Consider the following 27,477-nt stretch of genomic DNA (forward strand, 5'->3'; position numbering starts at 1 on the left):
GTCTTTGGTACCAAAAAAATGACCCAAAAATCAATTTTTTAAAAATGACATTTTTGGAGCATATAGCTACTATTCTTCAACTCTACCAGTTTTCTCCTCCAGGAAATCGGTATTTTGAATATAAAATTAAATTTAGATCACTGTGTGGGCTCAATTTGTGCAGGAGCAGGCGATTTAACAGCATGAAAATTTTGGACACCTGGCTGTCCTAGTACGTCAGTATCTCAACGTCTAGGACAGGTAGACATGTCATACTGTTTGCTATGGGAAGCTGAAGGCACAATGTATGCAATAATCGAAGCAGAATTGTTCAATCATGCTTCAAGAATTTATAATTTTGCAAAGTTTATCGATGCATGATATTCACACTTTGAATGCTGCTATTCTAAGTGCTGTAAAGTTACTAATGAGGGTAAAATGGAAAAACTGCTTTGATTATTGCACTCTTTACTCACCATACTATGTAGCCATGGGTTAAAAATTATTTTTTATTGAGCCATTTTTTTTGTACTGAGGTACTAATTAATAACTAATTAAAGCTAATTATCCTAGAAACTGATAAATTAATTAAAAAGCAATTCCATATTTGGAATCAGTATAAAAAACTGAGCACGGTGACACAGTTTCATTAGGATTGGACTAAAAATAAGGAAAATAGATCTAAGACCAGTGTCCCCCATTAAGAAGAGCACAAGATTAACTGGGATCAAGTAAAGATATTGACAACAGAAAAGAACACATCAGCACGGCAGAATCTTGAGTCCCTTATCATACAGACATCGTCTAACACATTAAACAGGAACGACGGAACTCTACATCCTATCTATGCTAAATCATTAAAAACGCTACTGGGTGCTACAAAAGGACGAATCCGTGCGCCGATTGCTTCATAGTGAACAAGGGAGCCGTAGTGCTCCCGAAATGTCTTTTCATCTCTTGACTTTGGCCAGTGACCAGCAATCTGCATCAACATGATTCCTGACCAGACGGTATGCCGTCAAACCCTCGACTACATCAACACAATCAGACATTCTCTGTGAAGGCTGTGGGCAAGGCAGCATCGCTAGGCATCGATAACTTTTCTTAACCTTAGATAATGAAGGTTTTTTACCAAATGGCAGTACATATATGAGTAGATTATTTGGTTTCGGCATGCTAGCGGTGCCACCTTGCCCAATGCCGCTGAAGTGAATGGGGGGCATTGCTTGAAATCTGTTTCTTGTGACGATATCATTGTTAGATGTCGCAAAAAAAAAAAAGGAACCAGAACACAGTGCTGCTAAAATTAAAGTCCTCCAGAGCACCTCGCTACACTCGCTTTATCTTTCATTTCAAAATCACAAAGACTTGGCTATCACGATTTAGAAAGAAAAAAAAGGTGTGACATGCTGCATTCGCTGAACATAGCCTTGATCTGGCCTTTTATAATAGCAGCAGGTCATAGGTAAAGGATGAGTCATTTGTACTGAACTCTGTGGAGTTGTCACTTGCACTGTCAGAGGACATGAAGAAAGAACTGTAGATTGGAGCTCATTCTTCATACATGCTGTTCCATTGTCGATTTGCTTCTGGTGCACAGTGCACGTGTAGTTCACTTGCTAAGAACAGTGTCATCACTGACATCACGTTAAGCAGCCCCCTGGGTTGCGTGCAGGAGTTTTGATTTCAGATCAAATTTTTCTGCTTATTTTTAATTATTGTTTGAGTGTCTTCAAGAACTTAAACTTGCGTACCATGATGAAAAATGCCTTGGCAATATAAATCAGCCATTAACTGACTGTGGTCAGAAGATCACCCAAGTTGCTCTTCAAGGCATCACGATGCTCCATACTATATGCATGTAAAGAATTAAGACCTCATGCTTGATACACATGGCAGCTTCTAAAATACTTGCGGTGTCAAAGCAACATAAAAGAGCCAAAGTTGCACGTTGTGCGCTGGCCAGTCAGCTCAGCACGGAGCCTGTGGGGGACCCACACCACCTCGCCTTACAGCGTACTGCGCAGCCTTCCTTGCATGCATTGAATTCGCTGCCACTCTGGTGCCCACATTCTTAAATGTTTTGGAGCCAAGTTGCTGTTCATAAAGTGTTCAGGAGAGCCGGGAGGCATAACCACTTGTAGGATGGAATGGAAATATGCACTGCAGGTTTCGCATCACAAGTAGGCCTCTAGTAATAGTGGTTTTTGGTTTCAAGTGAGTGGTAATTTTTTTTTAATAATTTCTAAGCGAAATTTTTTAACACTTCTGGCACAAAAGGAAGGTTCAGTGGCACAGTAAGCATTTTCAAAATTGTATTTAACACAACACACAAGATCATAACATGAAAAAAAAAAAAGAATGCATTGAAGCTTTGTCACACTCATTTAAGCTGTGTTGACTTTATTTCAAAAGTGGCCATCAGAAATAGGGGGAGCCAACCTGTGTGAGAAGCAAACGTATTTATGAGATTTGAACCTATATGTGGGATCTCTGGCTGCTAATCTAAACTGCGATTGTGTCATTGCGCAGTTGTTGCTTTTAAGTGGTGACTGCATGGTTGCCTGCTAGGCGTATTCACCGTGTGCTTTTGCGCCCAGCGTCACCCCGTGTCAGGCATTGAGAAGAGACACCCATCTTCAAGTGTCTCGTGCTAGCCACCTCGTGTGCTCGTGCCGTCACGCTTGATTAGGGATTTTCACGTCGAGAGTGGCAGCTGCAGTCACCTCAGACTCGTCCTGCGGAAGGCGAAAGAAGGAACCGCGCCTGATCCAATTGATGCACACCGCCGTGTCGGTTCTGACGCATATGCACCCTGGGTACCTGGTTGCAGAGACCTGACGTGCAGATCCGGGCACCACGCTTGTGTCTGCTCGCGTCTGCTGCCACGTGCATGCGCAGATCAGCTGCAACTTGGGAAGTGCCCATGTAGTCAAGGTAGCTTCACACGTGCTGCTGTGCCATCCCGGAGGAGGTACGCTGAACCGGAACCACACGAAGCAAGCGTTTGAGAAGCGTTATTCGGTCACTGAAGACGAATACTTCGAGATTTCGAATGCCAAACATTCGGATCAAGTCGAATATCACTTACTTTACTATTCGACCTAATGTTCGAAATTATTGAAATTTGCACAGGCCTAGTGACAAGCCATGCCAGCCATTGCTGGCTAAGACAAAAATTTTCAGGAAAACCCGTGACCAGACACGTGAACTTGAAGAGGCTTTTTTCATATGCAGAAAAAGAAATGATTGTGTAAGCAAGCCTTCAATTATCTTGTACAGAAAAAAAAAGACAGGCTTCTCAGCGCTGCATGACTGATGAGTTGTTTCAGTAAAATGAGGTTTCGGGTGAGCTGGTTGCATTCTCAAGATATTGCAGCAGCGCAAAAAAAGCTCATTCATAAAAGGAAGGAAACACGCACCCACATGGACGAATGCTGCACTCACAACTGTTTTATTGCAACAAGTCGCGATGAATATAAAGGCTGTGTTGCATATTTGCACAGAGAATACACTAAAAAAAAGACTTTTGCCGGTTATTGCAATGACTGCATGAGCGGTAAGTCAGTTTTCTTGTACAGATAGGAATTCGACCTTTCCTCCGCCACCGAGTAAGATGTTTTCTATGGTGTATGTTGGCTGTAGGTTTGCCTTTGGCACGTGTCTTTGTTTAGTGCATTCTGTCTGTGCATGCACAACACAGCCTTTATATTCCTCATGCCTTGCTCCATTAAAACAGTTGTAAGTGCATTCGTCCATGTATGTGTTTCCTTCCTTTTATGAATGAGCTTTTTTGTACTGCTGTTATGTCTCGAGAACATGAGTTGTTGGCATGGGATTTTAGGACATAAATATGGTTGGCACGGGATTTTAGGACATAAATATGCTTTTGTTTTTGGAATGAAATCAATGCACCTGTCTCATTGATTGTCTCATCCGCATCTGTTTTGCACAGTTCCTTTCTCAACGATGAGCAACCAGCTTGTCTAATAATCTTGAGGATATCATTACTTTGGTTAACAGTCTGCCGTAGGCGAATATTGAGCATTTAACCAATATAGATCGCTTTTTTTTCCCTTCTTGCGGTGTCTTAAGGATGGACTATGAGGCTCGCCTTAGTGGAAGGCTCTTCAGTAATTTACTTCTGGAGCTCTTTAGCGTGCACTTGGCCCTATGCCATCTTGGGTGAACAAAACGTGAACAGGCCAGCTTGGCCAAGCCCTTCTGCGAGGTGTGTGACTAGTGAGACTGAGCAGCAGCTGCATCCTGCTTTTTTGCCCTGACACAGGACTGGGACTTCCCGCACTTTGTGTGCGATGTGAACATCAAGTTGCCGGGCCTGCATGCGGCCTCCTTCAAGTACCATATGTTCCAGAAGTATGTGCATCTGCCCAAGATCGTCTTCCACATCAGTGGTGAGTGGCCTTCTCTACACATTTGTGGGAGAAAGAGTGCCAACGCAAGTGTGTATGTTGCTGGAAGACGAACAACGGCACACTGACAGGGAACAATGGTACATGTCAGAAGAGGCACGGGGATTTGCATAGCCATCAAGAAAAGGGCAGGAGCACAGACATGGGTATTTTTAGAGTCTGACCACACTGGTAGAAGTGGAATTGTGTGTGCAGCACATTGCTGATATGGGACTGAAAGTGCCTTGTTAGATCTGTTTAAGAATTTTTAATGTTTTTGTGCCACATGCACCATTTCCTTCCATTCATGGTTATATGTGCTGTCTTTAAAATTAAGCTTTATGGATTTAAAAGAAATACCAAGAGCACTGCAGAAAACCCATTATTGTAAGTGGGTTATGTGGCCAAATGGACACAAATAGTAATAAAAATTGTCATCATAACCTGAGTAACTAACTAAAATTTCATAATTAACTTTTTATTCACTGCATTTAGCATGCATGTTTATACTGAAAACTTGGAGGCAGTGGCATTTAAAAACTATTTTATTTTGTAGAATTTTAATAATGTGCCTGTGTCCTGAGATATGCATGTCTGAACTCCCAGCCTAAACCATGTAATTATTGACGCGAGACCTGGGCACTCCTCATGAGGTTCATACCTGTTGTGGTGCAGCTGTTGCATATGGCGCTAATAATAATAATAATTGGTTTTGGGGGGAAAGGAAATGGCGCAGTATCTGTCTCATATATCGTTGGACACCTGAACTGCGCCGTAAGGAAAGGGTAAAGGGGGGTCAAAGAAGAAAGGAAGAGAGAGGTGCCGTAGTGGAGGGCTCCGGAAAAATTTCGGCCACCTGGTGATCTTTAACGTGCACTGACATCACACAGCACACGGGCGCCTTAGCGTTTTTCCTCCATAAAAACGCAGCCGCCGCGGTCGGGCTCGAACCTGGGAACTCCGGATCAGTAGTCGAGCGCCCTGCATATGGCGCTCCTTCTGACAAAAATGTGAAGTTGCAGTCTACAGTGATAACTTTTTGCTCTTGGCCAGAGAAATCAAACAATCACTATTTCTTTAAGTGATTGCTTCTAGAGTGGGTGACAAGACATGCTGCCACTTTAGACTTCACATGCATGCACACTGCTGGCCAAGAACGGAAAGCTGCACAACAGCTGCAACACACCAGGGAAGAGCCGTATGCCTCATGTCGTGGTCTCGCATGGGCTGAAATTTCAGACACGCATATCTCGGAACACAAGCATGTTGCTAAAATTGTACAAAATAGAACAGTCTTTAATGCCACTGCCTCTTAAGTTTCCAACATAAACATGCACGCTCGAACTGCAGTGAGTAAAAAGTTAATGAATTTTAGTTTGTTACTCGGATTACGATTACAGTTTTTCTCACTGCTTGTGTCCGCCTGTTTGCGTAATCCATTTACAATAATGCCTTTTGTGCACTACTCTTGGTATTTTTTTTAATCTGTAAAGACTAATTTTGAACAACCCGTATAATTGCCCGTATCTCTTCTGAATAAACAAAATACGGTGCGAGGTTAAAAAGAGCCACTTCTCCCGCTCAGTTGGGAGTATAGCGCATGTCCCATTGTCCCCTGTTAGTATACTGTTTTTTGGCACTCCTCTTCATCCAGTGCTGAGATATTGCACAGCTGAGACATGCCTGCATGGCTCAACCTCCCTATGCACATCAGTGCCACCCTACAAAGCATTAGTGTCTGTTGGCAGATTTTAATGCAACTTCAGAGGAGCAACTGTGCCAGCAGCTGACCTGGGGTGCAGACTTGAGAATGGGTGCACCATATTGCGGCTTGCTCTGCCAGCTTCGGTCACTTTGCACCTGCATCTCATCTGAGATGCTGGCACACGTTGAGCAGGGTATTTGCTGCCCTCCGTTTTTCCACTGTATCACAGGCATAATCCCGCACTATCTGCTGCCCACTGTCAACTGGGTGGGTAGGTGGATCACCCTTCTGCTTTTGAGCCACCAGTCTTCCAGTCACTTTTCGCTAACTTCTGCCGTAGTCATTCACATGACCATTGTTATCTCTAAACCCTAGAGCTTTGGAGAGAGAGTATGTGTTTGTATCGACATCAGGGTAGATACCCCACATTCAAGTATGAGACATTCAATTGTTTCTACAGATTTACCACACAGTTTACATGCGTCATTTTCTTGGCTTAATTTCTTTTTCAGCTTCGCGTTTTAAGACGCACTGATCTAGCTTGAAAGAGTAGGGCAAAGCCTCTTGAGTTATCATTGAACGATTCCTTCCTGATATGCCCTTCCCAATTTCTGTATAACGTATTTACACAATTCTAAGTCGGCTCGAATGCAAGTCAAACCCTCCACATCACATTCCTGAAAAAAAAAAAAAAAGACTTCGAGGACGTTTACTCTTGGCCTTTAACAATAGACTGCGATAGCACTATCCTGCAGCCTCCTCTTATCACCAGCCGCTATCGGCTGCCATGCACGGGCGCGCCCGTGAGCACATTCCAAAACGAAAATGTATTAGTCACTGGACTACTCGTTCACACTTGCGCCATCGTCCTTGCTAGCGCTGCCATCGTGGTCGCTGTTGCGGTCCCACAGCTTATCGTTCTAACATTGTCGCGCAGCGAAATCCCGCACTTTGCAAACAGCCACATCACGACATCGCGTGGAACAGCTGAAAGTTTTGCCTCGCTGCAGCTGCCACACCTGTATCGCCCGTTGCGAACGTCGAACTTGCGGCCCGGCGCGCACTTGTTCGTTTCTTCGGCGTAAAGAAAGACATCCATCTTGAACGTAGCCATGAACGAGCGCTAGTCACTTATTGGACCCGGAGCACAAATCACGAATAACGCAACGCTACATTAAAAACTTGTGAAATGCGGCTGCCAGTAGTCAGATGCGTCAGAGCCAAAGTGAAAGTACGCGTGAGCAGTGCCAGCTCTTCCATCAGCTACCGACACTCCCCTATTCTGCTGCCGTTCCGAGTGGCGGTGTTGCTGCGATTGGAACAGCAGCCCTTCCATCAAGTATCGATGCTTTCTTGAGTGCCGAGTGTGCAGTTGAAAGTAAAAAAACTTTGAGGACGCATATTAAGAGTAGAAAGCGAGTGCGTTATCGGGCCGCCGCCGCTTATCAGCAGACAAGGTAAGTTGTTGGGCGAGTTGGTTTCTATACCGGCCGATGTATCAACGAAAGATTAAAGGAGCATGACTGTAATGTCTCGCGTGGCCCCATAGTATGCTATGTAGCCAAACACTGCAGAGACTGCAAAAGTGATGATGATATTGATGACGAAGATGACATCGATGCCTGCAAGCCATTGTACAACGAGTGCGTTGTGATAGGTAGGAACCGCGAGTCGCTGACGAGAAATTATAGAAGCCCACATAATAGCAAGGCTCCCGGAAGAATGTATAAGCACACCCTCCGTATCGCTATCAGAAAAAGAAAGACGATACCTCGACTGCGAATGCTGACACGCGTGTACTTTATTTCGAGTTTTTTTATATATTTGTGACTTGTGTGCATTTCCTTCCATTTCTGGCCGCCAGTCGGGTACTTATTCCGGCTGGCAGCTAATAAAGATTTTAGTTGTGAGTCGGCGCTGTGCTGTGTCCCTGCCTGTGTCCTTCTTTTACGTCCCGTTCGTTGCGCTGCAGTCATGGAGTGTCAGTAGACGCAATCTGCGGCCACGTGTGGGGAGTGCGCTGGTGCGGTTTGCTGCTTATCGACAGCCACCATGGGCCGCCGGGCACAGGGTGGGGATGTTGGTTCTGCGCATTGACATAGCAGCTGCTCAAGGCCAGCACCACGAGCGATGCGATGGCGCCGCGCAGCAAAAATGCAACCACGCTGTAGCATGCGTGATATCTCGTTTGTCTCACCTTTATTTATGGTGCGATGCTTTAGTTTCGATTTTAAGTCCCCACCCCCCCCCCCCCATTTCTAATTTTCAAAATCTAAAATATAGGTTGACTTACAACCGTATAAATAAGGTAGTTCTACACTATGCTTCTTTTCCATAATTAATCCGATTTATACCTTCCACGCTTATAACTTGTCGTTTATTACTTTCTTTCTCCGCCCTCTTATCTGGCATACTCACTGGATATTTTCCTAATTCCTTTCCGTCATTGTCAGTCAACGCTCTATCTGTATAGGTAATTAAATACCTTAGCTGCCCACCTGTTATCGTCCAAATTCCTCGGGCGTTCTTCGTCAAGTATTTTGCACTGAGCTTCCCGTGCTTCTAATGATGCCCAGCATCATTACCCACGCACATGTACCCACGCACATGTACCCACGCAGAAGCTGCGACACGCGTTGGTTACAGTGAAAGACAAGATAAAGAAGGAGAAGTTCCCGGGCATCGTGTATAGGGTTCCCTGCGCTGATTGTGAGCATGCCTATATCGGTGAAACAGGTGATTTTCGGAAAAGATTGCAGCAGCACCAAAATGATGTCAAGAACAAGCGCGTGGCAACAAACGCACTGGCTGATCATGCTATCTCCGAGGGCCATGACATCGACTGGAACGGCGCGAAGATAATCGGAAAAGAAAAGAGCAAGACGACAAGGCTTTACCTAGAATCTTTTTATATTCAGACGACGGCAAACACGCTTAATCGCAACGAAGGCAATCTACCCCCGATATACTCCCGCTGCTTGCGTCATACCATGAAACCTATATAACCTACCTTCACTATTGTCTTTCTTTCATTGTGAACAAGGCCCCCGTAAGCCGGGGCCGAAACGTCATCCTTTTTTAACGATTGGTCGGCGCTTGAAGATTTTCCGACATGGTAGTGCAAGGCAGCAATGCTGGAAGACGGGGTGTCCTCCTTGCTGTCTTGCACTCCTTGTTGTCTTGTGGCCTTCCTTCTATATTTATCACCGAAAGCATCAACAGTCGCGGTGAAAGAGGACAACCCTACCTTAATTCTGTGCATCCCTCGACAGTTGTCATACTTCGTATCCCTTCCATTGTAATTTAAACATTATTACCTCGATATATTTCTTGTAGGAAATCAATTATCCCATTCATGACCAATACCTTCATCTTTCAGTACGGTCCATAAGAGTTCCCTGTTCACATTGTCGAATGCACTGCTTATTTCCAGGAAGGCTAAATACAGGGGTTTGTTTTCTGCCCTAGCTATTTCTGTGCATTGGGTAAAGTGCTTACAGATGGCGGCGCCATCTGAAAGCAGCCAATGAAAGCTGTTGCCTTATGTTAGCAGTGTCTTCTGAAAAGCGTTTGTTTTTTTCTTTTATTTACTTCTTAATTTATCTGTGGACTGTTATATCTATGGATTTTTCTTAATGCATCTGTTTCACTGATTTTGTTGGCAGGCGGTGGTGCATTTATCAACTATCTCGAAGTTTTCAACTTGAACACAGTTTACATTATTGACTGCAAGCAGTGCAGCAATCCATAAATGCCCGAATTTTGGCCACCTCAGACCGCCGGTTTTTGATACATGGACCTTATGTGAAATTTCACCACTATAATATCAAAAAGCTCTACTGTGGACACTCTGCCCACTGCACTTCTTTCAGGGATTGCAAGTTTATCAAAGATGCCATGAGCATTGCATGCGCATATGGATAGGGCTGGATGCACCTTGCTGCTAACGGTCATAACACAAAAACACAGAGTGAGTAATGGCATGATGCAGAGAGCAACCTGCATCTAAATTTTTTTTACTTTACTGTGAATTGACATATTAAGTCGAGTCAGGAGAGTGAAAAAGTAAAAAAAACTCAGTGAAAGCACTGTAAAAGTGTGGTACTTTATTTACTTGCTTTAAGAACCGACTTTTTTTTTTTCCCCAAAAAAGTTGGCATCACTTTGGGAGGGAGGGTTCATTACATCGGGAAAAAAAAATTCCGGGATTTTTTTGTTGATTGAAATTTTGGATCTAATAAAAAGATTCTAGTATCAAGACGTACAACACACAAGAAAGAAGACAGAAGACAACACGGGCGCTTACTCACAACTGTTTAAGAGGTGAAAGCGATCGACATATATACCCTTCTGAAACCTCTGCGCATACACACACGTACAACACAACAGGAAAATACAACCAAAAAGTCTTGTCATAGTAGGCGTGAAAGGGATTTCTTCTCAGCATCGTAGAGATAAACAGGTTTGCCACTGACACAGTTTGAACCCGCATTTTTTATGTGAAAGGCTTCCAAGGCTTCACGAGCTGTTTGTTGTCTGCCTCTGCCCACAATCCTCACATCGTGGGACTGTAGTATACAGTTGGTGCAAGCCCTGCAGTGTTCACCAAGTCAATCACCCTCATTATTGTCTATATTTTATGTATGTTCCCTAAGTCGGCTGTTCACGCAATGCCCAGTCTGGCCAATGTGGGAGTTTCCACAAGGCAGGGGAATTTCTTTAGGCTACAATTGATGGCAAATATTATGAAACGCTGACCATGTCTTGTCTGACAGCCAACCTTTTGGTTTTCACAAGTTATGCAACGGCTTAGCTGAGCCAGCTTTCTGGGGGCCTTCTGTCTTTTTTTCTTGTGTGTTGTACGTATTGGTGCTAAAATCCTTTTATGATGTCTGACAACCAACTAGCCCACCAGCAAACTTTTAAATTTCGAATCATATGTCCACCCGCTCACCCGCTTGCCAGTTCACCCGTCCGTCTGTCCATTGTCAACATAAGCATGTACTAGTCAGCTTAGTTTGTGTTGCTGGTGTTTATCATCGTTTGCTTCAAAAGGTGTTTGCTGTATTATGGCGTGATCCGACAAATTTGTGATAGCCGACGGCACTGGCCAATGGCGGTGAAATAAAGCGAACGTGCTGAACACTGGCCCTGAAGATCAGGGGTGCGTTTTATGCGATGCTAAAAAAAAACTGTCATGATGGTTACGAGTGTGTAGCACGAATGTTTAAGCGTTAGCTGTGGTGTGAGAGGGGTTAGGCATTTTTGTGCCCAATCTAAAGCTCGCGAAATGGCTTGGGGATCTGAAGGCCCTGCTTCCTCCAGAGCATTTCAGTGTGGAGGATGTTTTATAGGATCCCAGTTAAGGCGCTCACCCATCTTTCTAAGTATGCATAGGCGCAGCCAGTGTACACTGTGGCCAAGTTCGCCGAGCGCGCCACGCCCACAGGAGCTCTCGCTAAAAGATAAACACACCATGATGTTATGCATGCTGCCAGCGTGAAACTGAGGAATGGGATAAGAAAGTTAACACTTAAAAAAAAAAATTCTCAACCACAAAAGTTGAGGTGGGTTCATTACGCGAGTAAATAAGGGTGCTGGCAGGAATAGCAGCAGCAACCAGGAGGGAGATGAAGTGTTGGCGTTTTGCAGGCAAGTGGTTCAACTATGGCATCATCGTAGTGGTGATGCTGCTGGACCTGAACATGTGGAAGAACCAGATCTTCTACCAACCAGCCGACTACGGCCAGTACACAGGCGCCGACCACAAAGTGCGCACGGTTGTCAACTATGCCACCCTGGCCACAGGTAAATGGGGAGAGCCACAGGACGCCAGGGAAATAGTCGTAAGCATGCTTCCTGTTGGTCGTTAGCCCCTTCCATGCATGTATATCAGTGCTGAAACAAATATATAGAAGTGCAAGACAACAAAGACGACCGATTTGAATACGGGACAAGTGCCAACTTTCTACTGATGGTTTATTCACGCAGAATGGAAGTATATACAGGTTGGTATGATAAAGAATCTGACCATGCTCACAAGGTGCTGTCCAATTTCGGAATCTTGCACTCCGGTGGTGTGATAGAAGGTGCACTAAATGCGCATGGTGCCAACTGCAAATGAAAAAATGGTTCTACTATCTCCCTGACAGTTTGATTCTTGGGGGGAACATAGCTTCACTGTCTTCTAACATTGCTCTACAGTTGTGTTCCTTGCAATGCAAGCTGCAATGCAAATTGTCTTGCACTGCTATGTGTATTGTCATGTAGCAGTGACGAGCCTGGTGTAGGAAGAGAGCAAAAAGGCCTTCCAAACGGAACTCCTTATTAGGCTGACTTGCGCCCAAAAAGAACTCGGCAGCAGCTTAGCAACAAGCGTGCTCGGCGGTATTCGGACAGAATGCCTGCCGCTTTCGGCCCTGCTCAATTTAAATCTGACACCGAACTTTCGATATATGGCGTGTAAAGTTACCACAACAGTCTGGCAGCATAGAATCGTCTCCGCCTGGATGCGATCAGTAAAGGTAATTCTGGCCGTGTCTTGCATCACAAATAAAGTGATAAAGCCGTGTGCCGGCAGCTTTGAAGAATGGACAAACAAACAGTACAAAGATTAGCGGCATTACTCCCTTCTCAAAGAGCATCGACCCGATGCTTTAAAACAAATAAGATGACTATAAATAAATAAAATGAACGGTGCACAATAAACACTGAGAGTGGAAACACAGCGTCCTATAGCACGCATAATAAGGCTTTAGACGGACGATATGGGCAACTTCTGGTCGTACATGGCGTCGCTGGGATGCAGTCATTTCCTCAGGGACAAGCTCATAGTCCAGTTCGCTTAGCTGACAGGAACCCTGTATGAACCAAAATAGCGGCGCAAAAGTTTCTCACTCAATCCACGGCATCAAATGGGCATCCAAACCTAGACTCTGGCTCCTGGATTGTATTATGCATTGTGTCTTCGTAGGTTGTAGCTCTGACGTCAGTCCGTTGCTCGTCTTTTATTTATGTATTTGTTTATTTATTTATTTAATATACCCTCAGGCCTTACGGCATTATAGAGGGGAGTGATTATACAAAGTAACAAAACATAGAAATAGAGCATAATTTTACAGAAGGTTGCTAGTTGTACAATGTTAGCTTATGCATTCTTGAAATAAACGGTGATTATTAATCAGTGCTAGTCGTGTGGGAAGGTGATCCCACTCATCGGATGTCCAGGATAAAAGCGAATGAAATTAGGTTTTCGTTCTGCAGAATGGTATTCCAACCTTGTGGTCGTGATCCGTCCGTGGTGACACATACTGTGGGGGTTAGGTAAGTTCTTTGCGCAGGTAAGAATGGTGAAGAATTTTATGAAAAAGGCGAAGACGAAGTGTTCTACGACAAGACGCAAGGGATGGCAGACCGAGACTAGCTTTCATGCTGGTTATGCTTGCAGTTCTGATGTAGTTAGAATGAATTGAGCAGCTGTATGTCGGACCGTCTCAAGTGAGCGTGTTAAGTTCTGGTGATAATGATCCCATATTGATGCTGCATATTCGAGTTTAGGTAAAATGAGTGTTTGGTATAGTAAAAGCTTCAGAGATGAAGGTGCTTTACCGAAGTTACGGCGAAGATATCCAAGAGTTTTGTTGCTGTTAACAACGTGTAACATGAGCAGTCCAGGTGAGGTCATTAGCAATGTTAATATCGAGGTATTTATAAGAGTGTACAGAGTCTAGAGACAAGCTGTTAAAGTGCAACTGAAGTGGTTTTAAAATTAGATTATTTTAAATGAGCCGAATGTGAAAAACTTGCAGGTAAAGTATGTGAAATCTTTTTGCGCTACCATTTGAAATAATAACATAATCACTGACTAAAGCGGCATCGGTGTTCTGGCTTCTCTGCAGTACACAGCAGCAGGCAGAGGCCGCAATGATGACGTCATGCACTGCGGCGCTAACTTTCCGGCGAAGAAGCAGTTGTTTCCAAGGAGAAAATTAATGCAGTCGAAGGTGAAGCTCATGAAGCACTGTTTGGCGGCATCGGAAGACTCACGGCAACCTGCAGACGTAGACAGCGGACATCTGAAATTTCGGCAACAATGACGTCACCTTTAGTTTCCACCAACGCAGTGAGGAGAAGCCTGAACATCGTCGCCGTTTTGATCGGTGATTACGTCACCAAATTAAACGCTAGCGCAAAACTACTTTGCATCCTTTATCTAGACACTTCGTAGATCCAAATTCTTGAATAACCTCGAATTCTCAAAAAACCATTTCACCTTCCCTTTAAAGTGATAAGAGGGCAAGTTATTAGTCAGTCGAGACACACGCATGAATTTGCACATGTTAACATTAAGGTACATTAGCCAAGATTTACACCAGGTTGAAATGGAGTCAAGGTCGGATTAAAGCACTAGTATGTCACCATTGCATGTTATTTTCCTGAATATTACGCAGTTGTCGGCGAATAGGCGAATGTGAGATGAAATGCAGGAGGGTAGGTCGTTAATGTAAATAAGGAGAAGAAGCGGACTGAGAACAGAGCCTTTCAGAACACCGGAGTGAAATACACTCGGATCCGAGGTGAGGTCATTAATAGAAACGAACTGTGGATGGTTTGTAAGAAAAGCTTCAAGCCAGGTTAGAATCTTTGGGTCCAGGTTAAGTTGCTGAAATTTGTATAGCAGTAAGCTATGACATACCTTCTCAAACACTTTTGCGAAATCTATGAACACGCAGTCAGCTAGTGAATTACGATCAAGAAAAACATGCAATTTGTTAGGAAAGGATACAAGTTGGGATCTACACTAATATGAGAATATGATTTGCGGAATCCATGTTGAAATCACAAGAAGAACGTTTGATTCTAGGAAGTTAGCTAGGCGCGAAAACTGGATGTGTTCGAGGAGTTTACAAGGAATGCTGGTGAGAGAAATTGGCCGGTAGTTTAGTGGAGAATGCTTGTTACCTGAGTTGTGGAGTGGAATCACCTTCCCGACCTTCCATGCGGCAGGTAGCAAGCCCTGGTCAAGTGACTGCTGAAAAATTTTTTGTTAGTATGATGGAGGAATAAACACTTGTATTTTTTAGAAACTTGGCATTGATTGGGTCGCAGCCTGGAGCAGCGGATATTTTAATGCTGTCATCAACAGGATACATGGGCATATAACCAAATGACGCTGTGCTAGGTGAGGGAGAAGCGGGAGGGAAGCTTGCAGTTCGGGGGGAATGATAGTTCCAATATTGTCGACAAGAGATATGCTATCGCTATCAGCCGGGTTAATGGTGCGCCCAAACTTTCGCAGATCAATGCATAGCATGGACGCAAGGGTAACTTGTAAAAATGTGTTCTTCGCCTGTTCTAGTGCTGTAATGTATTCACGTGACACAGTTTTGTAAGCATTCCATCGGTCATATAAGAATGTTTCGCACGTTTGTACATACGCTTTTACCTGTTTGACAACCGCTTGATATCAGTGTTCTACCAGGGAGCTGTGCTGTTAGAGGAAGTATACGGGTTGGTATGTACTTATCTGTTAAATCCTTAATTTTCACCACAGACAAGTCCCAATTTATTGAACACTGCAATCAGTAAAGCCATCCACGAAAGTGTCCAGGAATACACACAGCTCACTGTTTATGGCGTCGAAGTTGGCCTTATTGTAGTTATAAATTATTTTCGTTTTCTTCACATTTTTCGGCTGAGAGATGCAAACTCCAAAGGTTATGAGGGTGTGGTCGCTCAGGCATGGCAACTAATGGTGTCTTCGACTGGCCGCTCTCGCTCTGAGCGCATAGCGAGACTAGCCAAGCCGAATGGCCAGCGAGCTTGTAGAGCTGAAGCGCAGGAGGCAGAAGGGGGACATAACTTCCGGAACCACTACGCGGCACTGCTGCTGATGTCAACAGTAGCCGCACGTAAGGTCCCTTGATTAACTTAGCCGCACGTGGTCGCACACAGTTTGCATCGCGGTCGCCGCTTAGCCTGTATCGATCACTACCCCGGCTTTCCGTCCCACAGGACGCTCATTTTTCGAACATCATCTTGGGGATAGCACTGTCGTCCTCGTCTGAGCTGCTGCTGGAATTGCTGTTGTCATGCGACGGCAACACAGACCACGTTCCTAGCGTAGTTATCCGGCGTCTCTTGGACATTTTGCCTCACACAGCGCGGCACCCCCAAAACACAACTCAGCAGGGACGCTACTACTGCGTCAAAAGCCTACACTTGCTTCTGCCTGCGCGCAGGGGACGCCAAGGCCTCGCACCGCTTTCGCAAAATGGCGCAGGTGGCTCTGTGGCTCTAAAAGGCATCATCTGGGTGGTCTCCTGCACTGCAGTGTTGCAGGCAAAGGTGATGCAAGACAGGATAGCATCCCAGGTCTTATGTTCGGCATCGACGTACATGGAGAGCATGTCAGCGATGGTTTTGTTCAGGCGCTCCGTTAGTCCGTTGGTCTGCGGATGGTGTGCAGTTGTCCTCCGGTGGCTGGTTTGGCTGTAGCGTAGGATGGCTTGCATCAGTTCCACCGTGAACGCTGTACCTCTGTCCGTGATGAGCATATGGGGGTACTGTGTCGCAGAAGAATGCACTGCAAGAAAAATTTGGTGACTTCTGCTGCTGTCCTGTTTAGTAGGGCTTTTGCCTCAGCGTAGCAGGTCAGGTAGTCGGTTGCTGTGATGGTCCACTTTTTTCCAGACGTTGACTTCGGGAAAGGGCCAAGCAGGTCCATGCAGAAGATGAAAACTGCCATTGCGTTGTTCTTTAGTTTAATTGCAAATATCCCGATTTCTGCTATAACGACCACACTCAGGAACAAAAAACAATATGTGGGCAATGGCACGCGACAAAACAAAAATAGCCAAATGGTCAGACCATTTAAATAGTTGATATAAGGTCAAGTGGACCATGCTGTATGGCCCCTTGTGCATTCCTAGAAGGACATTATGTGGCCATAGGAAATCAGTCCCAGCTTATCGTTGTGGCACATGATGGAATGGCAGTCCTTTCTTGGCACCATGCGATCTTCTGCATGTGTCACTGCATGGTGCGCACAGGCTTGCAGCTTGTTTGTGTTTAGAGTGGTGTGCGCAGATGGGAGTGGGGGTGGGGGGCACTTGGTGCCAGTGAAGCATGGCTGAGTGGGACAACTGAAGCTGCCGTGCAGTTTATTTATTAGCAGTACTCTTGGGGAACAATTATAGAGGGAGGTGCAAAACAATGGCAGTGGATACAAAAAGCCTTCAAACCAAGCTAAAAGGGAAGCACAAGGAAGTCAAGATTCACAGAAACAAAATTAATATTCCAGAAAGTGCTGGATATTATGCTGGGAAATAAAAAAACAGTGCATAAAGAGAAACAGATGTAGTAGGTATATACTGCGAGTTCAAACATTCGTCTTGTGATGCAGTTTCAAAGGGAAAATTCAGTGTTTTTAATACCTTCACAGATTTTACTGAAACTTTCATGGTAAGTTCTCCAGTTTTCTGGCCACTTGTGCCAAATTTCACAGCTGAGTGACATCTTCTTGTAACATAAATGAATTTAAAAACTGCATTTCATGGCCTCAGTCGGGACGACTTCTATGGGCAACCTTGCGTATGTGACGTCATAGATAGGCCCGCTTGTCGACATTTGTTCTCTGTTTGCTGAAGGGCAAAATTTCCCGCTTGTTTTTTGATCACTTTAGACAAATAATTACCCAAGCTGTCACTTATAGTCGCTAGTTTATCCAGCCAACACCCACACGATAACTTCTGGGACGGTATCCATGATGCCACAGGTTGGTATGTTTTTTGTACCAGAAAGACGGGCCTGTAAAGAATGTGATGTGATTATCTCCTAAAGTGTTCAAAAAAGCCTCTGAAGTTGCCCTTTTAAGTTGTCAGTGCCTTTCTAGCTATGTGGGCAAGGGTTACTTGGAGCAGTTTTTGTACTGCAGTGGACGTAAGAAGGCTGCTGTACTGTGCAGGCAACCGGACGCTGTGGACGCTGGAGTACCGCCTGAACCAGCTGAGTGCGGCCACCAACCGCAGCCTGGTAGAAGAGGACATCCTGATGAACTCGCGATACCTGGGCTACCCCCTCTCGGTGAAGGGGCTCGCCTTCCTGCCCTCGCTTCTGGGATTCACCATGTTTGGGGTGGGTGCCTACCCATATATCCTCTCAATATGCTGAAAGGGGAACACGGGTGATGCCACAACTGAGCATGTACGCTTTACAAGTGACATGGTAACACAAAATTGGCCAGGAGTGCACGGAGCGAGTAGTGTTCGTTCAGTGGTGAGGGTCAGTGGAGCTTGCAGGCATTTTCTTGTTCTATTAGGATGCTGGCTAGTACCTTACTAGTACAGCGTGGCTACCATGGCGACACTATGATCACCTGTCTTAGCCTGTGAAGCAGCTTGAGAAGAGTTTGACACTGTAGTAGAGAGGGGAATTTGTAGCCTTGTAGTATTACAAAGGAGCGTGCAATTTGTACAGCATCAGACTTTTTTTTTCTCTTTTTGTAAGAGCACAGCGTGTTGAGTACAAAAGAAAGAAGGTTGTCAGCAGCTTGCAGTGCACCTCCTTTTACAGCAGTAGCTACATGGAGCTCTACCGTTTATGATGGTGTTTGCTACGGCAGAGTGAAGAGGTAAACCTCCTTGTCATGATGAAGTCAATTAGGGCTCTGTTAACCCTGGCCGTAGCTTCAATGTAGCTGTTAATGAACTTGGTCGCACCTGTTGCATGCAAGCTTTCATTCTCTCTCTATCCAGTTGGCTTGCCTGCTACTTGTTGGCTTCGAAATCAGCACAACTGGCATTTATTCTCTACGATGTGTGTTGGCACTGTTGTGGCCGGCCTACCCGTGCATTATGTGGGGAAGCCTTTTAAATGAGCCTTCGTGAGGGAATCTCCCCTGCAGGCGCCATTTTACCGCAGCCTGTACCAGCTTCAACATAAAAAAAATTGGCTGATTATTTGGAACAGCTCTCTTCTCCACTGCACTGTTCTTCCAAGGGAGCCCTAAATGTGTGCGTCAAGTAGCACCGATGTGGCCGATGATGGGTACACCTACCAAATACCGTGTTTACTTGCGTAATTTGTACACTTTTTTTTATTTAAAATAAGGCCTCAAAAAGGCGGTGCACAAATTACATGGAGATTTTGCAAGCACATTTTTAAAAAAACTAGTAGTGTAATCCCAGCTATGCCTACACTACCTCACTGCAGGAATGCATTGATTGGCAGCAGTGACAGCGCTGCACACAGAAGCTAATTTAAAATCTGCAGCTTGCAGGAACGCCAGGGGAGTTTTTCACTCGACAGCAAAGCATTGCTATCAAGCACGGCAATCATCATCGTGTCATCAGCTAGCCATCCCTGCATACTTGGTCTGATCGTCGTGTCAAGTGCTCTTAGCCGGACCACGTGACAAGCTGGACCCCGTGACACCCGACCGACATCTATAAATTCGCGGACATCGACAGCGATATGCTCATTGGCAGCAGTGACAGCACTGCACGCAGAAGCTAATTTCAAATCTACACGTTGCAGGAATGCCAGGGGAGTTTTTCACTCGACAGCAAAGCATTGCTATCAAGCACGGGAATCATCATCGTGTCATCAGCTAGCCATCCCTGCATACTTGGTCTGATCATCGTGTTAAATGCTCTTAGCCTGACCACGTGACAAGCTGGACCCCCTTGACACCCGACCGACATCTATAAATTCCAGGACATCGACAGCGATCTGCTCATTGGCAGCAGTGACAGTGCTGCACGCAGAAGATAATTTCAAATCTACACCTTGCAGGTTAGTGCACAGATCAATCAGTTTTGGGAATCTGGTTTTATTTTTCTCGCTGTCGCTGCTGCCTTGAGTGTGTTCTCTAGACTGCTGTTATTGCATTTTTTTTTTCACATGGCTAAAGAAGTTGCCAAGTTATTTCTATATTTTAGAAAGGAAGTGAAGGCAGGATTGAAAAATTTGAAGGATGCACTTGAGCGCAGTTTTAGATTCGAAATGAGAAATTTGAAAACTTCTTTCGACGAAATGAAAGGAAGCATGGACTTCATGAGCAAGTCGCTTGATGAGACAAACCAGCGGCTTGAAGTGAGCTTGAGGGAAAACAAAGAACTGAAAAAGGAGAACCAGATGCTTCAACAAAAGCTTTTCAAGGCCGAGAAGGACCTGGCGGAAATTCAAGCAGCGCTCCTTAAAGGGCCATAGAAAGGGGTGTTTGAGCTTGGCTTTAAAATGCTTGCACTATGTAGAGTACAGGCCACCGAGCGTGCATGCCGCATACGAGACCTCAGAAGTGAGCGGGAAATTTACAATACATTTTTAAAAATTCCCGCTTTCGCACCTCGCGGCGACGCGCGGTGCCGGGCTTTCGCACGAAAACCTGGCATACGAAGTCACGTCTTGCATATGACGTCAGCAGCCGGGGGTTATCATTGGTTCACAGCGCCAAATTCTTTCAGACGTCACGCGCTACCGTGGCTGCGGCCACTCAGCGCACGCCGCAGCCGGTGGAGGTAGGGGAGCGGCCGAGTGACTGGGGCCGCTCCGCCGCTTTGGCGTGCGAGAGGAGAGGGAAAGGTGCGAAGACGCGGAAGTTCAAAATTTGTCCGCATATAACTCAGCTTCCACAAAAGCATTAAAATAATTCTTGCTGGGGGATAATTATGAACCGTCGTCTTTTCACATCACAGACATATCACACCTTTATTGAGACATGCTTTCTGGGTCCCTTTAAAAGGGGACGAGGGTCTTGAAACTAACTTTTTTATTTATGGCTAGAATCTCATGAAATTTTGCACACAGATGTGTTTTTCGCTTCTGATTCCGAAAATGTAATCATAATGGAGCTGATGGTCTTAGATCAAAAGTTATCTTACAAAGTCTAGAGTGTAATTAGGTAATTTCTTATGCAGTTTTAATGAACTTTCTCATTGAGTTTTGTTGCATTTAATTGCATGAATTGACAGCTGGAGAATTCCCATACCTGATGACATTCTTCTATTTTCTCTGAAGGCATGTCATCCTGATATATTATGCCGAGAGTAAAAGGTCGCAGTATATGACACTGCAACTCATTAAGCTAATTGCAGATTGCGATTTATGCGTGGCCTCTGCAAAAAAAGTAAGAATGTCATCGGGTACCTTATTTCTCTCTGAAGCAAATGGTACCAAGGATATTCTTGTGAGGCAAAATGAAGTTATCAAAATTCTGCGTAAGGCTGAGGAGATCGACCAAAAATATCAAACTGAGAAAAATGCATTTGAAGTTTGACCGTATGTTATAAGATGAATGGTCATTAGCTTCACTGTGATATTTCCCACCAAAAATGACATGTTCTTCCCATTTCCAAAACTTTCTTCGGATTCTAAATATGTCAACTAAAAATGAAGATATCAAAGACAACCCACTGTCAAGATGGCATATGCCGTTAGGAATTCTGCAAAATTTGTGAACTTGAAAGCTAGCCAAGACAGTGGCAATAATTGATAAGTGTCTTTCTTGCCAGTTATTTTCATGAGAGCTGCAAAAGCTTAGTAACTAAACAGTTCTCGTCCATGAAGACGGTGATTTGCAGCTATCCCAGACTGTAGTCTGGAGTGGTTCATGTTGGTAATCTACGCATATCCGGGGCTGTAGTCTTGGGACCTGTCTCTACTGTGCCTCCTAGAAAGACTTTTTTTGCAAAAAGGCTGTTGTTTTTTTCTTCAGCCTTCTCTGGTCCTTTTCAAGGCTGCGACGAAGGATGTTGCAGTCTGCAGTGTAGCTGAAGCTGCGCTGCTGACTTTGCACCCATGCCGAGCTTCATCATGTCTGCGTGTTCCATGCGCGCGGCGATCTTCTTCGCTGTGTAGAACTCCGTGTCGTGTCGACAAAACGTGCTGGGACCGGGCCTGGATACTAGAGCAAATTGATCAGGTGTTGGGGAGGGCAATGCTAGCCGAGGCTCCGAATAATCTTCATCCGGCACAGTCGAACATCGCACAGGCGACGAAGCTGGCGACGCTCGCTGTAACTTCGAACAATCCTCATCCGGCACGGTCAAATGTAGGGCATACGATAAGGCAGGCGACGCTCACAGTGGCTGCGAACAATCATATGGCACATTCGAACGTCTCGACGTCAAACCGCGCTTCGCATTGGGCGGGCGACGCTTTCTCCCGTACGTACTATGCGCCGTCTTCTTCAAACGTACGTCTCCCGGCATCAGTTACTTTGTATTGACAAAGTATGCAATGTAGGAAAAAAGAATCTGCAGAAAAGATTTCGAGAAACTTTGCTAAGCGAGCAGCGCTACGCAAAAAGAGATAGTCAAATGTGCGAAGTGGTAACCAGGACGGCGCAAAAAAAAAAGAACAAACAAAATGGTGCGCCAGTCGTGTTGGCCAATGGTAGGCCTCGGACGAGACGCTTGTCTCGCGCTCGCGCCCTGCAGCTAATTAGCGGCCAAGAAAAGGCCTTCGGAAAACTGGCTACTGCGGTCGTTCTCATTGACCGCCGCTATTTTGAAATGCAGCAAAATGCGCACAAAGAAACAAGCTTCAAAACGAGCCCAAGATGGTGCCGATCGGCCGGATGCTTCGCCCGTGGCACGCACGGGAAGTTCGAACAAATTTCGCCCGTTTTGAGGCATTTCGTGGCTCACGTGATGTTCTGAAAGTCAATTTTGCCATATTTTCCGATTGAATTCAACGTTAATATTTTGAGGGTAGGTGCTTTGAATGTACAAACATTTCGAAAATGCGTTTTTCTCAAAACCGATTTTTTGTCCATATTTGGCCATTCTAAGACCCGTGTCCCCCCTTAAGTCTGAACAGTATTCGCGAAACAGAAACCTAGAAATAAATGGAGTTATCGAGGAGCCAAATGAAAATCTTGCACAGGTGCTTGAGAAAATTGGTGAAGCGATTGGCGAACCCATCATACGTAATGACAATAATGTGCGTCACAGGGTGCCGACCAAAGATGCAAGCAAGTAAAACATTATCATTCAATTTCAACGCCGTGAAAAATGTGACAAAGTTCTTCAGCTCGCTAAAAAGAAACGACTAACAAATGCTACCCTAGACCTGGCTTCAGATGAACCCATTTTCATAAACGACCACCTATGCCTAGCTACGAAAAAACTGTTAGGCATGGCTTCTGCCGCAAGTACGAGCATGGCTGGAAGTTCATATGGACACGAAACGGTTCTATCTTTGCACAGCGCAATGCATCATCCCCAGTCATTCCGATTACTCGAGAAACTTACCTAGACAAGATCAGCAGCAACGCACAGGACACTGTGTCACCAGCAGTCATCCTGAACAGCGATGCTTCTGCGTAGGAAGGTCTTCTGATACTTGCTTAAAAGGGAACAGCGTAAACACAGGATGAAGAGAGGAATGTTTTTTCTTCGTCCTGTGTTTGCACTGTTCCCTTTTAAGCAGTGTCAAACCAACTAGCCCGCAACAACAGCCTCGTAAACTTCTGATACTTATCTATTTTCATATCAGAAATGGCCAGTGCTTTCACTTCTCCCGAACACATCACTAAACTTATCAAACAAAACAACGTAGCCGAGAGGAGAGGAGGTGGCATGTTAATACTAACATTGTTATCGCATTGTGAAATTTTAAACAAATATAGCCTTATCACAGACGACTATGAAATACTTAGTGTGAAGAAAGATAAAAATTTGTTTGCAGTGGTGTACCGCCTCCCGCCGGTAAAGTTCGCTTATCCTTTGAGTTAGTCTTTGAACGCTTTCTTTCTTACACGAATGACTCGGCATATACATTAACAATTGGAGGGGATTTTTATATAGATCTATTCAAAATGTCTACCCAAGGCATAGAATTTCAATCACTACTCTAGTGCAATGGTTTTTATAATGTCATTTCAGTACCAACACGAGTCACTTCATCATTGTCATCATTACTTGGCTTATTCATTACAAACTCATCTGATAAGATAGTAAAGTCAGGATCTCTAACCTGTGGCATTAGTGACCACCTCCCCATATTTTTGTTCTTACGGTGCAAAGAGCCCATGTGTAAACACACACAGCTGATCATGTATCATTCCATATCACCTGAAGCATTAGCATATTTCAACAAAATGATTAGACAGGCTGATTGGACAGATATTTTTCGCATTTTAGGTATGAACACAGCATATGAAACATTTTTAGCCAGATTCCAAGCAATATATGCTGATTGTTTCCCTCTTAACCCTTAATTTTAGCCTAGGAAGGCTCTGAAGAACAAACATTATCAGCGTTTCATAGAAACACGCGGACTGGTAAAGTGGCTGGAATACAAAGCATTTTGTAATAAACTAAACAGCGAAAAAGAGAAATAAAAAAAGGACTACTACCACGGTATTTTTGATGCAGACTGTCTACAGAAAAGCGACAAAGTATGGAAGAAATTAAACAAATTATTAAACCTAACGAGGGCCCCGCACATTGAAAGCCTTATAATCAATGACAAAGAGACACATGGAACAGAACTTTCCGATTGTTTTAACAATTTTTTTTGCCGAAATAGGTGGTAACAGCGAGCGTAGCAGATCAACCACTTAAATACCAATAAATCTTAAATGCATATTCCTTCAGCCAACCTGTGCAAGCTAAGTCAGTACTGTATTCCAAAGCCTTAACAACATTCATAGCACGGACGCAGATGGTTTAGAGATAAGGCGTAATAAATATGTAATTGATCATATTGCACCTTTGCTAGCACATATATTTAATTCAGCACTCTCAGCAGCCGAAAGAAGACGAGGGACAAGAGGGGAACCTGCACAGGACAAGGTCCTGTTAGTCCAGCCTAGTCCTGTGCAGGTTCTCCTCTTGTCCCTCGTCTTTTTTCGGCTGGTAAAAATTATTCTTCAACATGTCATAAGGGAGGTGACAGAAACAATATAAATAACTACCGTCCAATCTCCATTTTACCAATATTTTCTTAAGGGCTAGAAAAAACGATCAATATTCGAATGGATAATTTTTCTCGAAAACATAGCCTGTTAACTGAATGTCAGTTAGGATTCAGAAAAAGGCATTCCACAGAAAGTGCTTTGCTGAACCAAAAAGACATTATCTTAGAAAGTATAGAAAAGAAACTAATGACTTTGGGAATCTATATAGATTTCAGCAAAGCCTTTGATCATGTTAATCACAATCTATTAATAGACAAGCTAGAAAAGTATGGTTTCCGTGGTAGGTGCACTCGACTAATTCGTTCATACTTATCCTCACGCTCACAGTTCATAGAACTTAAAGAGACTATTCAATGAATAAAAAGTCGCTTGTAAAGTTTTCAATGCTTAGAAATGATGCTAAGAAACATTCACACCAAGTATGAGTCTTCAGAACTAAGCCGGCAATTTATTATCAATTTCTAAAAACCGTGTTTTTTAAAATTCGCAAACCGATTGGTGTGCTCGTAGTGACCAATTTTGAAACTAAAATCGTGAAAAAAGACGTCACCAGGCCACCACACGCTGTCATTCGCTGGAGCCACGACAGCCACGAAGTCACGGGCACGCTTCCGGTAGCCGTGAAAATTGTCTGCTCGTGCCGCCGCGCGACCCTCTCGGGCAAATGCAAGCCAGGGCATTGCCTTCGTGCATATGGTTTCAATTTTCCCCTGCTGCCTCCTTCTCTCGGGAGTTCCGGAGCCACTCTCAGTGGCTCGCCGAGTCGCTACTGTCGTCGCTGGCATTCAGCCGGTACGGCGTGAACGCATACGGCTCGATGCCCATCGCGGCCGTAAGAGCGAGCAGTCGCACCTCGAGGTCCAGGTGCATACTGCTAACTACAACAGACGACAAGTAAAGAAACCCGACGCGCGCTGCAATCACGCCGCCTTCGCTGCTACTGGGGTGCTATGAGCGACAACCGGAAGTTGCAAAAGGAACGTCAGAAGATGACGTATTGATGGGCGGGACCCAGTCCCAGAGATGTTTTCTTTATTTTTGTCTGGTGCCCAGCGTGTACGAGTTGAGGGGGGAGAGGAGGAGCGTAATTTTTAATCGTCAATATCTTGGTTGTTTTTGATGCTAGCTTAAAAATTCTTGCGTTGGGGTGACGAGTGATGAAATGCCTATCTCTCGTCCACTTTACGTAATCTCAATTAATTTATTGCATAGTCCCTTTAATGACCATAAGTCACATATCCGATCTATACAAAGTGGTGTGCCACAAGGCACCATCCTTGGTCACTTCCTTTTTCTATTTTATATAAATGATCTACAGTATTTCCCACTCAATTTAATCTGAATGCCAGAATATTTAATCTGAGTGCCATTCAATTTAATCCAGGTGCCACCAAAATTAATCGAAGTGCCAAAGCATTTAATCCAAATGCCAGCGAAATTTATCCTCATGCATTCTCACGCTAGACCGCTCAAACTTAAAACGCGGTCTATAAATCCCAGAAGCGTTATCGATGAGCTGTTACTGACGAAGCATTAGATACCCAATAAGCAAGTAATAAAGTAATAACAACAACTTTTTTTAATCATAACAAATAAGGGCAGGGTATTTATACCACCCACCACATCAACTGAAATACAGGGTGAGTACGAAGCATATTGCAGATATGCATCCGCAGTGTCCTGCAACTCGCATCATCATGTCGCACCTTTATTATCCTGATAAGATGAGCGACTCACACTAGGTGATGTCTAAGATAAACTCCCTGTGATCAGCCGATAGTCCACTCACATGACTTCGCATCACTTGCAACCTGATGTCCCACATTCTCAACCAAAGTCATGAGGGATATGGAACGAAATGTTATGTCGAATGTAATGGCGCTATCACTTCGACACACCTTTAGCTAGCACATTCAATGTGTTCCTACATGGCATTAAAATAAACTGCACAAAGATGTGCAATTCTTTCCACCTTATAAAGTCACATGACTTTCAGCAAAGGGGAGGCACTTTTGCGACCCAACAACATTGGTATCGGATTACCCAGGACAGTACAGCTATCCTTTGCACACAGCTATTTCGTTGAGCCCACTCTCCTGTCTCACGCGACTTGTAGTATCATGCATCACATCAAGTCGCTATTGCAATGTTAGCGCTAACTCTAAACGCTTTCGCTGCTTCATTACAAGTTGTGAGGTCACAAGGACTTACTTTCATCATGATGGGACGTTATGGCAACCCTGCAGTGGTTGGTATCAAACGAATTGGTTTTCTCTGTGTAATAAGGCTGATGTGATGATGATACGTGTTAGCCAAGTCATCATTCGGCGTCATGTGACTTGCAGTATCATGAATGACGACACCGACACTCACTTTCGCAACCCTATGATGTTGTGTATGAAACGAATCGGTTTTTCGTGCGGAATAAGGCTGCTGTCGTTAGGTCGAAAACACTT

The 27,477-nt window shown here is 44.5% G+C and overlaps 1 protein-coding gene across 3 annotated transcripts in view; it reads left to right on the plus strand.

The window, feature by feature from the left end:
* LOC144127832 (transmembrane protein 117-like) overlaps window positions 1-27,477 on the plus strand; it is a 113,370-nt gene that overhangs the window by 53,103 nt on the left and 32,790 nt on the right. For all 3 annotated transcript variants that reach the window (XM_077660790.1, XM_077660789.1, XM_077660788.1), the window contains exons 9-11: window positions 4,268-4,394; window positions 11,749-11,904; window positions 18,062-18,231. In XM_077660790.1, the coding sequence (XP_077516916.1) occupies window positions 4,268-4,394; window positions 11,749-11,904; window positions 18,062-18,231 (453 nt within the window). The remainder of the gene's footprint in view (window positions 1-4,267; window positions 4,395-11,748; window positions 11,905-18,061; window positions 18,232-27,477) is intronic.

Source organism: Amblyomma americanum, chromosome 4 (assembly GCF_052857255.1).
Source record: "Amblyomma americanum isolate KBUSLIRL-KWMA chromosome 4, ASM5285725v1, whole genome shotgun sequence".
In the NCBI taxonomy this organism is placed as follows: domain Eukaryota; kingdom Metazoa; phylum Arthropoda; class Arachnida; order Ixodida; family Ixodidae; genus Amblyomma; species Amblyomma americanum.